Source organism: Giraffa tippelskirchi, chromosome 13, assembly GCF_054371585.1.
Source record: "Giraffa tippelskirchi isolate mGirTip1 chromosome 13, T2T-mGirTip1v1.2.pri, whole genome shotgun sequence".
NCBI classification, from domain to species: Eukaryota; Metazoa; Chordata; class Mammalia; order Artiodactyla; family Giraffidae; genus Giraffa; species Giraffa tippelskirchi.
Window position 1 is genome coordinate 41,858,342 of NC_137287.1, and position 13,127 is coordinate 41,871,468.

Here is a 13,127-nt window from a genome sequence, read left to right on the forward strand (position 1 = left end):
AATTTAAATATACAACACACTGGTTAAGGCAAGTATGCAGTCAAATCCAGAATACTCTAATACTGTAATATGGTGGTATGTTAACAAAGTAACTAGTATTAAGGCTAAAGGACAAGAGTATTCAAAGTAACTGTATCCCTAGTAAAATATAAAATTTGTAAATCACAAACATTAGCTCAAGTTACAAATTATTTTACAAGAAAATAACAAATGACCTACTGCTAAACATTGATATAGGCTTACCTATCAGAATGTTTATTCTCCATAGCAGGAAACTCCTGCTTGTGATTTCCTTCACTCTTTCTCGGCTGAATCAATCGAGTCTCATCAGCAGCATTGCACACGCTGTCTGATGCTTCCACTTCACTACTTTTGTGCTTCTTTTCTTCTTCAACCTTTAGTGAAAGTTTGACACTAAGGATAATTGCTATTACTTACTTCTCAAGACTCTGTTTTCAATTTATTATTTGACTCGGCATTTGCCCTGATTTTAGGTGATAAAAATATTTTTGTGCTTACATGAATTTTATCACTTACAAGTCACTGAAATTTTTGTAAAATGTGCTTCTTTCTGCTTGAGGGAAAGAAACAAAATTCCCAAAATTTCAAGAAAGGCTTTCTTAACATGATACAGTTATTCACATCCACTCTTCCCCATCTGACTGGCAGAGATAGACAAGTAAAAACACACAACATCTGTCCTCTTCCGTCTTTACCACCTGGATTTTCCCTTCTACAGTCAGATGTAGGGGATGTGACACCTTAGTGCCTCAGAAACAGAAAGGAAACTTTCTTCTTTCTGCACTAAAGCTATTCTTTCCCCACTGCCTTTTTCAATTCTTTTTTTCATTTGGATCCAGGAGATAGCAAAAACCTGATGGTGTTCACTGAAATATATGAACCCAAGTTTACCAAAACACAAGGAGCAGAATGAAACTGAGGAGTTGTTAGTTAGCGTGGAATTCTGGAATATAAGTAATGCCTCCCAATTCCACATTCAATAACCATCAAATTTTATAGCTAGAGGGTATAGAAATAACTATCTACCTTTGCCCCACTATTTACCAATAACAGCTTTAAAATCAAAAAAGTTAAATGATTTGTTCAAAACCCCTAAAGTGGCATTCCCTAACATTTTATGGTACCAAAAGAGATGATACAATTCTGTAATCTTGAATCTGATCAATTACCAAATGAATTCCTCAAATGAATCAGGGAAGTTAAAAGCGTGACTTTGGCAAAGTAATTTAACTCGTTAGTTGGGGGTAGGGTTCATTCTCCTTTTTCCTTAAAGGAGAAGAGCTACAGACTTTTTTTTTTTTTATCTTACACAAAAGAGCAAGCAAGTTTAAAAACCTACTACTGAAGAAAGAAAAATCTCACAGCATCTCAAACCTCAGTTTTTTCCTTTGGAGATAAACATTTGATTTTTTTTTTTCTCTTTTTTTGCTGAGGGTTTATACTACCTATGGGCTTCCCTGGTGGCTCAGATGTTAAAAGAATCTGCCTTCAATGCAGGAGACCTGGCTTCGAAACCTGGGTTGGGAAGATCCCCTGGGAGAAGGGAACGGCTACCTACTCCAATGATATTCTGGCCTGGAGAAATCCATGGACAGGGGAGCCTGGCCAGCTACAGTCCATGGGGTCGCAAAGAGTCAGACACGACTGACCAACTCTCACACACATTACCTATGTGACAAAATCACACATGTCAAAACTTACTACATTTTAGTAAACAACATAATGAAGAGGTCTCTCTCAAAAGAAACATCTGAGAGTGGTGATTAAAGCATATGTGGGAGTACATGTATCTGTTATTAAAAACATCCTGAAGTGGCCATGTTGGATATCTAAGTGCCCAGGGACTGAGGAAAGCAGAGAAGATCACACATAGTCAACCACAATGAAGAGATTAGAGGGAATATGTGTTTATGTCCCTTCTCTCAGTTTCTGCTTTCTTCCCAGTCTATGGAAATGCAACTTATATTTAATCTAACAGAGTTAAAAACAACTGCAAAACCCTAGCTGATCATACTTCTTAAGCACTTTCCTTGGTGCTTATTCTGGCTCAGAAGGTTACATGGTATGTAGCTAAATGAGTTTCCCAGTCCATATGAAAGACTGACAGAGACAGAATTAGATTGATTGAAGGACAAAAGCCATGAAAACAGTTTCCTGAATTCCTATTATTTAGATGGCAGAAATAATCTATTTCTACACAATTACCTATTTAGATGACTCCACTTTATTCATAAGTAGAAAATCAAAATGGACCAGATCATCCAGAAAGGGAAAAACCAAAGCAAGAGAAAATGAACCTCCACCTCTTTTGGAAGCTGAATTTTCTCTTTTTCCAAAGCCAACAACACTACTTGTAACGTGTCTATTTCCTTCTTAAACCTCTGCATATCCTTCTGTAATTCTTCATTTAGATACACTTTGGATGCTCTGTGACTATTTGGTGGAGAAGAATTCCCATTTTCTCATTCAGATTCCACACTTTCATCATCACTAGCACTGCAATTATCTGCATGCAGTAGCTTCTGGAACCACTCCTGTATTGGTTTGCTTTTCTTATTAGTATTTGTAAGGACAGCAGGAGTACCGTGACTTTTTATTTGAATTATGTGTTTCATCTTACCGGAGCAGACAAGCCACAGACAAGACTGATGTGTCTGTCCGATGTCTAATTTCCGATTAGTGGGATTTTGCCTCACATTTTCTGACATGTGCATATCAAACTCTTGGTCTTCTTTCACTTCAAATGTAACTACCTGGTCCCCTACATTTTTATTTTCTGCATCATTATAAAAACCCTCCTCATTTTTGATAAACACATGTTCAATATCTAGTTTATCACTTTCAAGGTCTACTTTATTTTCACTGAAACAAAGTTTTGAAGATGACTCACAAGCATATCCCAGGGACCCATAGTTTATTCGATGAAAAAACATTTTTGAAACTGGGTTCTTTTTGTTCAGGACATACTTGGAATACTAGAGAGACAGATACTCCAAATGCATCTTTCTCCCCACAATCAGGTATATTGTCATGTTAGGAGGTATTTCCTTTCTGTTTGCTCCTTTTTAGGGTGATCATGTAGTGGCTCCTCCTCAGGACAAACGATCACTTTGTATTTCTCACAAATTTCACCTAACTTCTGCTTTAACTCATTTGTGATGGTTTTGACTTATCTTTCCATTCTAATTTGCCTTGTTTGATCCACATTTTCTCATACTTCTCCATACAAGGAGGCCCTGAGCATACAGATCTGTCCTGTCTACCACATTCCTTATTCATTTCTGGTTCTTGAGGCAATTTTTGCAGCTGCGAGAGTGGAAGATTAATTGGGTTGATTTGATTTTCAGATGTCTTTTCTGTCAGCGTACATGTGTGCAAAATAATATAATCCTTAACTCATCCAGTATGGATAAAGAAAAATCAGAAAATTATTAAAATTTCACTGTTAAACTTCTTAAATTATATGTAACTACTCACAAATCACCAGATCACAACTAAGAAGTGAAAAATAACTTGCCTTACCCGAAAATAGGAGAAAAACATCAACTCACAAACCCAATTTTGTCACTGTTTGATTGAATTAAACAATTCATACATGTTAAATCAACCAAAAATGAATTAGATGATTTTTAATGTTATAAACGCTTCTTCCCTTAAAAATATTTCACCTCACTATATCATATATAGGGAGTCCCTACAGCATGTCTGTTAAGGTTTTTGGTTTTCTTTTTTAAGGACTAATATCTGGAGAACAGACAAACTTTATATGACCAGGAGCCAAAATCAATGAACACCAATGAGAAAGAGGAACCAATTCCTACATTTTAATGCAAATTACATATTATGATAGTGTTATACATCAATACATATTACCTGTTTACATTCAGTTATGTGTGTGCTCAGTCCTGTCTGACTCTTTGCGACCCCAAGGACTGTAGCCCACCAGGCTCCTCTATCCATCGGGATTTCTCCAAGCCAGAAGACTGCAGTGGGTTGCCACACCCTCCTCAACCCATGCCTTCCCAACCCAGGGATCGAACCCAGGTCTCCCACATTGCAGGCGGGTTCTTTACTGTCTGAGCCACCGGGGAAACCCAACAATACTGCAGTGGGTAGCCTATCCCTTCTCCAGGGAAATGCCCCAACCCAGGAATCGAACCGGCGTCTCCTGCATTGCAGGCAGATTCTTTACCAGTTGAGATACCCAGGAAGCCCCTACGATCAGTTATATTATGTTCTAGTATTCACCAAAGAAAGTGGATAAAGCATTTTTAGTAATATCTACTGATTTCCCACCCTGAAGTGAAATAAATTAGAAAGTTATTATTTGCACCCTAAAAACAAAGGTCCAATCTAGAAGCTTTGATTCTCTTAATAAGCAACCAGGTTGATTCTGTGACCCCACTCTCTCCCTGAATGTTCATCCCTAAGTCAATTATGCCGAAATCACAGGCAGAATCAATCTTTCACTTGGCAGCAGTGACTGGCGATTTCAACCTTGAGCCACTGGGAATGATTTCTCTTTACACGTATCTAGGTCAGGGGCCATCATTGTCCTATTGTTCATAATTTCAACTGCTTAATCTTATGATTCAGTATTTGCTATCACCTTCTTAATCATGTAATGAAGTTATAAAAACGGAAGAAGTAAACAAGTCAGGAATTTTTTTTCCCTCAGTTCTAAAGATGAACTATAAATTATAATAGATTCTAACAGTATTTTAAGTTTTATAATTAAAGTGCTATAAAAACTATTAAATTATTATCTATCAATTCTAAAAGGGTAATTTTGAAAGGCAATTTTATTTGTTATGGACTCTGTTACACACTGTATTGTGTTGTTAAAGCATAGAAAATGGAATTAAACCAGAAATTTAAATGTATACTTTCACTTACCTGTGAATGGTTATTTTTATCTCCATCAAGTTTTTCTTGTTCTTCCTCCAATATCATTTCCAAGTCTATTTCTCCTGACAAATCTGCATGTTTAGTTAAAATTACTTAGAATATTTAGACAAAAGACATAATCTTGATTTAAAACACAGATTTAAAACATTGTATCAAATGACAGCTTCAGTTGATCTTAATCTTCAGATGAATATTTACTTCTTTAAGAAATACTTCCAAGGATCAAAAACTTCAACAAACCATTTGGGAAATACCAGATGTCACCAGGATACAGGCACGCAAACAGCTCAAAGATTCATTCATGAATTCATCCAAGCATCAGTGAAAAAACCATCAGAAACCAAACAAAATTTCAAAATACAGGACAGACCTATAAAGTCACAGTATACTCTCTTCACTACTTCATCATAGTACCTTTTTAACAACACGCCAAGCTTCAACTGCAACATTGTTCTTGGTTTACAAAATTCCTCTTACTTTTTATGCTTTTATCAATTCGTTAATCTGAAATGCTTCCCTGTACTCTTCTGACAAATTACTTTTCATCTTTTAAGACTCAACCTGCTTTGTGAAGTTGTCCTTGATTACAGCTATCTTTCCCCAGATAAACAGGTATCTCTTTCCTTGTAGCTACCTTAGGACTTTATACATCTTTCTAGTGTATCTTTATAGATTTCTCTAGTGATAGATATACATCTAAACTGTAAATTATTTCTTCACATGTCTATCCTCTTGGCTTCTAGACTGCAGAGGACAAGCTGTTAAAAATCACCTTAGTATAAATATTCTTTATTTATTTTTTTCAATAATTATTTGTCTACCTAGGTCTCACAAAGAGTCCCAGAGTTCTAAATATAATCCTGCTACCCACTCTCAGCTGTATGCTAAATACTAGCCTAAACGAACTTGCTTCCTCCAAGCTCTCTTTGTTATTTATTATATTACTATGGTCAGAGGGAGAATGCAAACACCTTGCGAAGAGGTATCGTTTGGCTGTAGGTTGCATAAAAGGAGTCAGCACAAGGTAGATTTTGCCACAAAAGCTAATTCGGAACCGTGAGAATGATGGTAAGGCCGTGCCCGGGTGGCGCATGGCTGAGTGCCCTGGGCTTCTGCATTACCTTGTTTGCTTTCTCTGTTTTCTGGCAGCTGAGACTGGCACAGGTGATGGGACATGGAATTCCCTACCAGAAACACTGCTGCATTTTTCATCTCTTCTCTATCTATTAAGGTCTTCTGTCTGAATTCTGTGGATCTTGACTGGTTTTTGGTCATTGATTGTGACAGCAACGGACACTGATCATCAACTTTCAAATACCCAGCTCTTTGACAAGTCTCATTATTGAGGCTCACACTAGTCGAATCCCAATCTGAAAAGTATGAAAACAAAGTCTCCATTTATCAGAATCTGAGTAAGAATACAACTCTTACTACCTCGTACAAAGTCTTTCTTCAGAGAATCAGTTCCACGTCCTCCTCTCCCCTCAAACTCACTACTCCTTCAGCGGTTACTCTATCTTACATGTCACTGTCATTCATGAAGAGATGTTAACTAGCGTGTCTCATTTCTTCTACTTTTTAATTTTCTAGTATTACTTTGATTCACTCAATCTTTATTACATACTCTGTATTTCATAAGAACTTTATTATTATTTTCCTTCAACATAGAAATATTTTATTAACAAAATTTATCTCTAACCTATTTTATGTTTAATTTTGCATGACAATAGTGCGCTTTCTAGAGACCATGGTTTTAAAAACACTTTTAATGAATGGTACTACTTTAATTAATGGTAGAAACCTAGACAACCTATTAAAAAGCAAAGACACCACTTTGCTGACAAAGGTCCGTATAGTCAAAGCTCTGGTTTTTTCAGTAGTCACATACAGATGTGAGAGTTGGACCATAAAGAAGGCTGAGTGTCAAAGAATTGGTGCTTTCAAATTGTGGTGCTGGAGAGACTCTTGAGAGTCTCCTGGACAGCAAAGAGATCAAACCAGTCAATCCCAAGGGAGACCAATCCTGAATATTCTTTGGAAGGACTGATGCTGAAACTGAAGCTCCAATACTTTGCACACCTGATGTGCAGAGCTGGCTCACTGGAAAAGCACCTGATGCCGGGAAAGACTGAGGGCAGGATGAGAAGGGGAGGGCAAGAAGAGAAGGGGGTGGCAGAGGATGAGATGGGTGGAGTGCAGCGCTGATTCAATGCACAAGAACTTGGGCGAACTCTGGGAGATGGTGAGGAACAGAGAGGCCTGGCATGCTGCAGTCCATGGGGTCACAAAGAGTTGGGCACAACTTAGCGACTGAACACCACCATCATCAACAACTACTTTAATTTCAACGAGACGGTCTTTCCTCAATGTACAAATATCTTCAGAACTCATTTTTAAAGCCTTGGATAAACATCATAACCTGGAGAAGGAAACGGCAACCCACTCCAGTATTCTTGCCTCTTGCCTGGAAAATCTCTTGGACAGAGGATCCTGGTGGGCTACAGTCCATGAGGTCGCAATGGTTGAACACAACTTAGCGACTAAACAAAAACATCATAAACTTATATAAGAAATGATAGTCTTGTGTGTCACTACTTGTTTCCACGTAAAAATAGGTAAGTCTAAGACCACACTGGACCCAAAGAGCACAGAGGGCCATGAGACAGGAATGAATACACCACAAAAATATTTTCCTCTTTTTTTAAAAAAACTAAAACTGTCAGATCTAAATTTCTTAAGAGAAGTCAAAGAAACAAGCAAGAAATGTAAAAGTGAAACTTAAAACCCTGTGTCAACACAAGGGCCCCTTTATCATTTCACATCCAACCACTTCAGTGGTTTAAAATAGTGGTCCTCAAGTGTCCCCTCAGAATCGCTTAAGTCCAGAGGCCCATTGGATCAGGGGGTCCAAGAGGTCAGAACTATTTTCACAACACCACTAAACATTACGTCCATTCTCATTCTGTTCTGAGGGCACAGTGGAGTTCTTCAGAGACACGATATGTGACATCATAACACTAACGACTAATGGAATTAGCAACTAGATTGTGTGTGCTTGTATTTCAAGTTTTCAGTTTTATTTTCCAATATAGTGAACAACAATAGACTTGAACAAAGTTCCTTGGGATTCTCAATAATTTTTAGAAGTGTAAAAGGATCCTAAAGCCAAAAACTTGCAGAATCGCTGTTTTAAAAGATTATGTCTATCGAATCTAAGGTATGATTACTTCCCCTACTTCTAATAATCAAAGACACAACACACACACACACACACACACAGTCTGCTAATCAAAACATCTGACTGGTCTACATTCATCTGTGTAACAACACCAAAATGAAATAATTATAAGCTGAAAAACAACTGACATATTAGCAAGTGAAGCTTTACTCTAGGTAAAGGTCAGAGTTCAAATAAGCATTTTTGGACACTGGAAAAATCTTAGGGTCTAATAATTAATCTCTGAGAATTCCTGAGAGTATAGAGATTTCAAACTGAGAACTTAAGGGTATCGAAACATATACAGAAACATCTTGAGTTCAAGCTTACATTTTAAACATTTCTTGTTCGTATGCTTATAAATATCTTAGAGCATGGATACCAACAATAACATTTGCCTTATGTACATCCAATTCTCAATTAAATTTGCAAAAAGAAGTCAGGAGTACGAAGAGCTAACATTTCAAATATTTCAGTGTCCCTCTTTCCAGAAGGGACTTCCCTGATGGCTCGGTGGTAAAGCGCCTGCCTGCAATGCAGGAGCCAGAGTTAAAGTGGGTATCGCAAAATTTACCAGAACTAAATGTTTGTGAATCCTTCACTCCGACTGTGTTATTAGGAACAGAATCCTTCATTCCGACTGTGTTATTAGGAATAGAATCTTTTACTCCGACTGTGGGCTGAATGGGTTTGGAAATAAGTTGATTAATAAATAATGTACATATGATACAATCTATACTTCATAATTCAAGATAAAAGCATAAATGTTTTTACCTTCAAGTTAGAATATTTCTCAGGAGAGTCTAAAAGGCAAAAGGGACACAGAGTTAATTACATGTAAATATGAAAGCCAGCTGTACATTCATGGAGAGTTAGTACCGAGCAGCATCCTCGTGCTCAGCCTTGACACTGAATACATTCGGTTTCAGTGTCTTGTTTTTAGGGGGATGTTAGGACACCAGCAAGACAGACTATGAATCCACTATAGATAGTGAAGAAAAAATAGGAATACAGGTTTACCAAAGCATGCAGTAAGATTTCAAAAGTAACATTATGTTTTCAATGACTTCAGAAAATATTAAAGAGCACATAGACCAATGTGAACATGCTGACTGATGGGGAGAAAATTAATCTTAATCAGAGGAGCAAATCGTGACCCCAAGAAAATAAATGTGAAAGCTGATGGTAAGATGCAACAGTATAAAATACAGCAGTAACATTTACACCATTATACTACAAGTATTTAACATGTTCTTCAATCTGTCCAGTCATTTAAGAAGTGCACAGTTGGGATGACAGTTCAGTTGAATGTATAATTCACTTCTCATCGGAGAAAGAGGAATGAACTGATTAGCTCGAATATACACTTATAGAAAAATGGTTCATAAAAATATTCATTTTTTTCCAAACCCATGTGTGCTACTGGTATGCCTGCATGTCTTGGCTCCTCTGGTTTAGCCATCTTAAAGTTTCTCGATCCACTCATGCAAGAAGGCAGATAAGACACACCTATGAAATAATGTACAATAAATCCTCAACATCAAAATACAATTATCAAAAAGGAAATAATAAAGTTAATTGGCACAGAATTATTAGACGTTAAAAATCTTGCACATTTTAAAATCAGTATAGTATTTATTGAAAATAACAATTCTAGCATGTAGAGAATGAACCCTGTCAATCTGTTTTGTTTCAAAACTTAGTTTGGCTGGGTACATCATGCTAATGCTTCAAAGGATTTCTGTGAAACAGCTGTCAAAAAATCAGTTATCTTAAAGAAAAAAAGTCATTCCCTCCATATTGAAATTAATCTAATCTGAATAACAAATACCAGTACAACATATATCTTTGATGCCTATAGTTACTTGGAGTAGCTGGTGTTGACCCTACTTCTAGCACCCCCTTCTGCCTCCGGTATTATCGGGAACAACAATGATCTTTTCTCTTTTCAGTGCAAATACACTGAAGCCATCCATCTAGAAGGAGTTCTCTCACGTTTCCTCATCAATTCCAAACTCACCTCCCTAAGGCCTGACTTTCCTCCCTTCCTCTTTTCACTAGATTCTCTCCTCTCCAAAGGGTAATCTGTGGATCTGTGGTCTTAATTCTTCTCCCTTTACATTCTTTCTATGGATCATCTCCACCATTTCTTTTTCCCTCTTTGCTTAGCAATGGTATCTTACACCTAGAATTGCTACTTCAACTCTTTGCTTCCCTCTGGCTATAACCACTCTCCGAAAGAAAAACAAAATAGTGCTTTTCCTTGATCCTGTTCTGTCCTGCACTATCCAATGCTCTTCTTCCAGATTTCTCTAAACGCAAGGCTACACCTTTGCTACTAGGAGAGCTCGTTAGAAATGCAGAATCTCAGACCTCGTGCTCAGCATGTGCACTTCCCACAAGGTCCCCAGGCAACTAATTCAAATTTCAGAAACTCTGGCCTACACGGAATCTGCTTCTACATTACTTCAACTTAATTTATTCTCTGAAATCTTAGCCTCAACTTCCTCACTCTAACAATTCCCTCCAAACTGAAACTACATTACAAAACTGGAAACCTTCCAGTGGACTCTCTATCAGGCTGTAGGTTCCTTGGTCTCCCTATCACGTCCCCAGCTCTCTCCTTCTTTCCAGTTCTCTTATTTTGGCCTATGTGACACCATCCTATAAAGCAGCAACGTTGTGTATGACGTCAATTTGCAAACATTTACAGCTGAGCACCTATGCCCATGTTCTTCCACAAAGGATAACACACAGCTCTGCATGCCCAGGGACCTCAATCCTGAATGCCTTCATAACAATGAGGAAAACAGAAAGAGGGGGAAAACTTTGCTGTTCTTCTCTGACAAGTTTTGGTGCTGGAAGCTCACTTCATATTCACTGTCCATGTCAAATACTCTCTCTTTTTCTAAAGACCTATCTTTATTATCTTATTGCCACCTTCCCCACAGGCCCTTGCTTACTTTTCCTTCATTTCCTCCCTGTACCATACGCCTCTCTCATCATCCATTCCCTCTTTCCTCTTATTTCTCGACCTTCCTTTGGTTGCAGAGTATCTTGAAACAGAACTAGTAGTTTTTTCTTTTGTCATGTGCCACGTGGAATCTTAGTTCCCTGACCAGGAATCGAACCTCCACCCCTGCACCAGACAGTCTTAACGTCTGGACCTCCAAGAAGTCCAGAAACTAACACTTTAGCTCCTTAAACTGGATTCTCAATTTAATCTGTGGCTGACACCTGATAAGATACACAATTTCCCTCCTCTTCTCGTCTTTTTCCTCACTACGCATCTGACAGGTGGTTTGTTTTTTTTCTTTGGCCTGTTAGAATATTCCCATTTTAAGTCAATGTTCTGTCAAATAACCTTTCTATAAAATACAGTTCTTACCTTCTACTTGTCCATTTAATGTATTTCTTCCACTTTGACCTCCAGATAAATGACCCACAAACTTCTGTGGAAGCCTCTCAGAGATACTCTGTGAAAATGAATATTGAGTTGCATGAAGATTTCCTAATGCCTTTTTAAGAAAATACCCTACTTTAAAAAACTGCCTACATTTAACCCAGTTAAGACAGGTTTTGCCAAGATCTCACAGCTGCTAAATGACAGAACCAGGATGCTGACTTCATACACTGCTGACTCACCAGGCAGTGGCTGCCAGCATCGAAGACATCAGGCCCTTCTCATCTCCTTCCATAGCTGCCACCTTCAAACAGGGCATCATTACTTTATGCTACTTCAAGTACGGCTGCCATAAAGGTACTCTGCCCTGCTCCTTAAGTTTAGTCGCTCAGTTGTGTCCGACTCTTTGTGACCTCATGGACTGTAGCCCGCCTGGCTCCTCCATCCATGGGATTTTCCAGGCAAGAGTACTGGAGTGGGTTGCCATTTCCTTCTCCAGAGGATCTTCCTGACCCAGGCATTGAACCTGGGTCTAACACATTGTAGGCAGACGCTTTACCGTCTGAGCCACCAAGGAAGCCCCCCTGCTACTTACACAATCCAAAATGGTTTGTACTTATTAAAACATTGCTAAAGCAAACTGCTGTTATTATAACCTCACATATTTGTCACTATTCCCCATGTTTTTGCTTCTCTTGAAATGTTTCTTCCAGATTAACCTGACAATCCAAACATAGTAACAATTTCAAGTTTCAGGCACTATCTTGTGGTAAAAAAACCACAATTCAAAATGTTTCTCTCTGACCCTCTCTAGCAGTTTTACACATGTATATGTACCAAAGAAACATACATTTGGTTGGGAAATTGGGATTGACAGATAACACCCTACACACTATCGTGTATAAAATAGATAACCAATAAGGACCTACTGTATAGCACAGGGAACGCTACTCAATATTCTGTAATGGCCCATATGGGAAAAGAATCTAAAAAAGAGGTGATACACACACACACACACACACACACACACATATATAACAAAGAAACATTTTGCCATAGACTGACCTGAAATAATGTTTCAATTTGCAGATAAATGCAACTTCAGAACTCAAAGGGATTCCCTACGACCTCTAAGCCTTGGTTTCTGTACTACACTGATTTCATTAGGTGAATCTTGCAAATGAACAAAAGTGTACTATGTGGTAGTATTTAGCACAGAATTATTTTACTCAGTATAGGTTAAAAGTAAGAAAAAAGTTTTGAGGGGGAAATGCAAAGGTGAGAAAGTCACACCATCTCCCGCTTTTATGTTCTTATATCACTTGGGGCTTACATTTCAAAATAATAATAGAAGACAGTACCTCAGAATCCCAAGGTGATTCTATATCTTCCTCTTCTCCCAATCCTACAGCTGACTTATCTGTAAAATGCAGTCACAGATACATTAATGAGAACATTCACTACTATGAATTTTAAAGACATATATAAGTCTGTCTCTATCCACAAATATTTCAATAAAATAAAGTAGTGGAAAAGAATTTCAGAGGGTTGAAGCATTTTCAGGAAGAAAAAGTTGGT

The 13,127-nt window shown here is 37.9% G+C and overlaps 1 protein-coding gene across 1 annotated transcript in view; it reads right to left on the bottom strand.

Annotated features, from left to right (window-relative positions):
* LOC145532779 (ankyrin repeat domain-containing protein 26-like) overlaps positions 1-13,127 on the bottom strand; it is a 64,975-nt gene that overhangs the window by 26,336 nt on the left and 25,512 nt on the right. Inside the window, 8 exon segments of the mRNA XM_081558533.1 lie at positions 244-395; positions 4,918-5,000; positions 6,051-6,299; positions 8,721-8,826; positions 8,921-8,949; positions 9,557-9,655; positions 11,535-11,622; positions 12,911-12,969. Of these exon segments, the coding sequence (XP_081414659.1) occupies positions 244-395; positions 4,918-5,000; positions 6,051-6,299; positions 8,721-8,826; positions 8,921-8,949; positions 9,557-9,655; positions 11,535-11,622; positions 12,911-12,969 (865 nt within the window).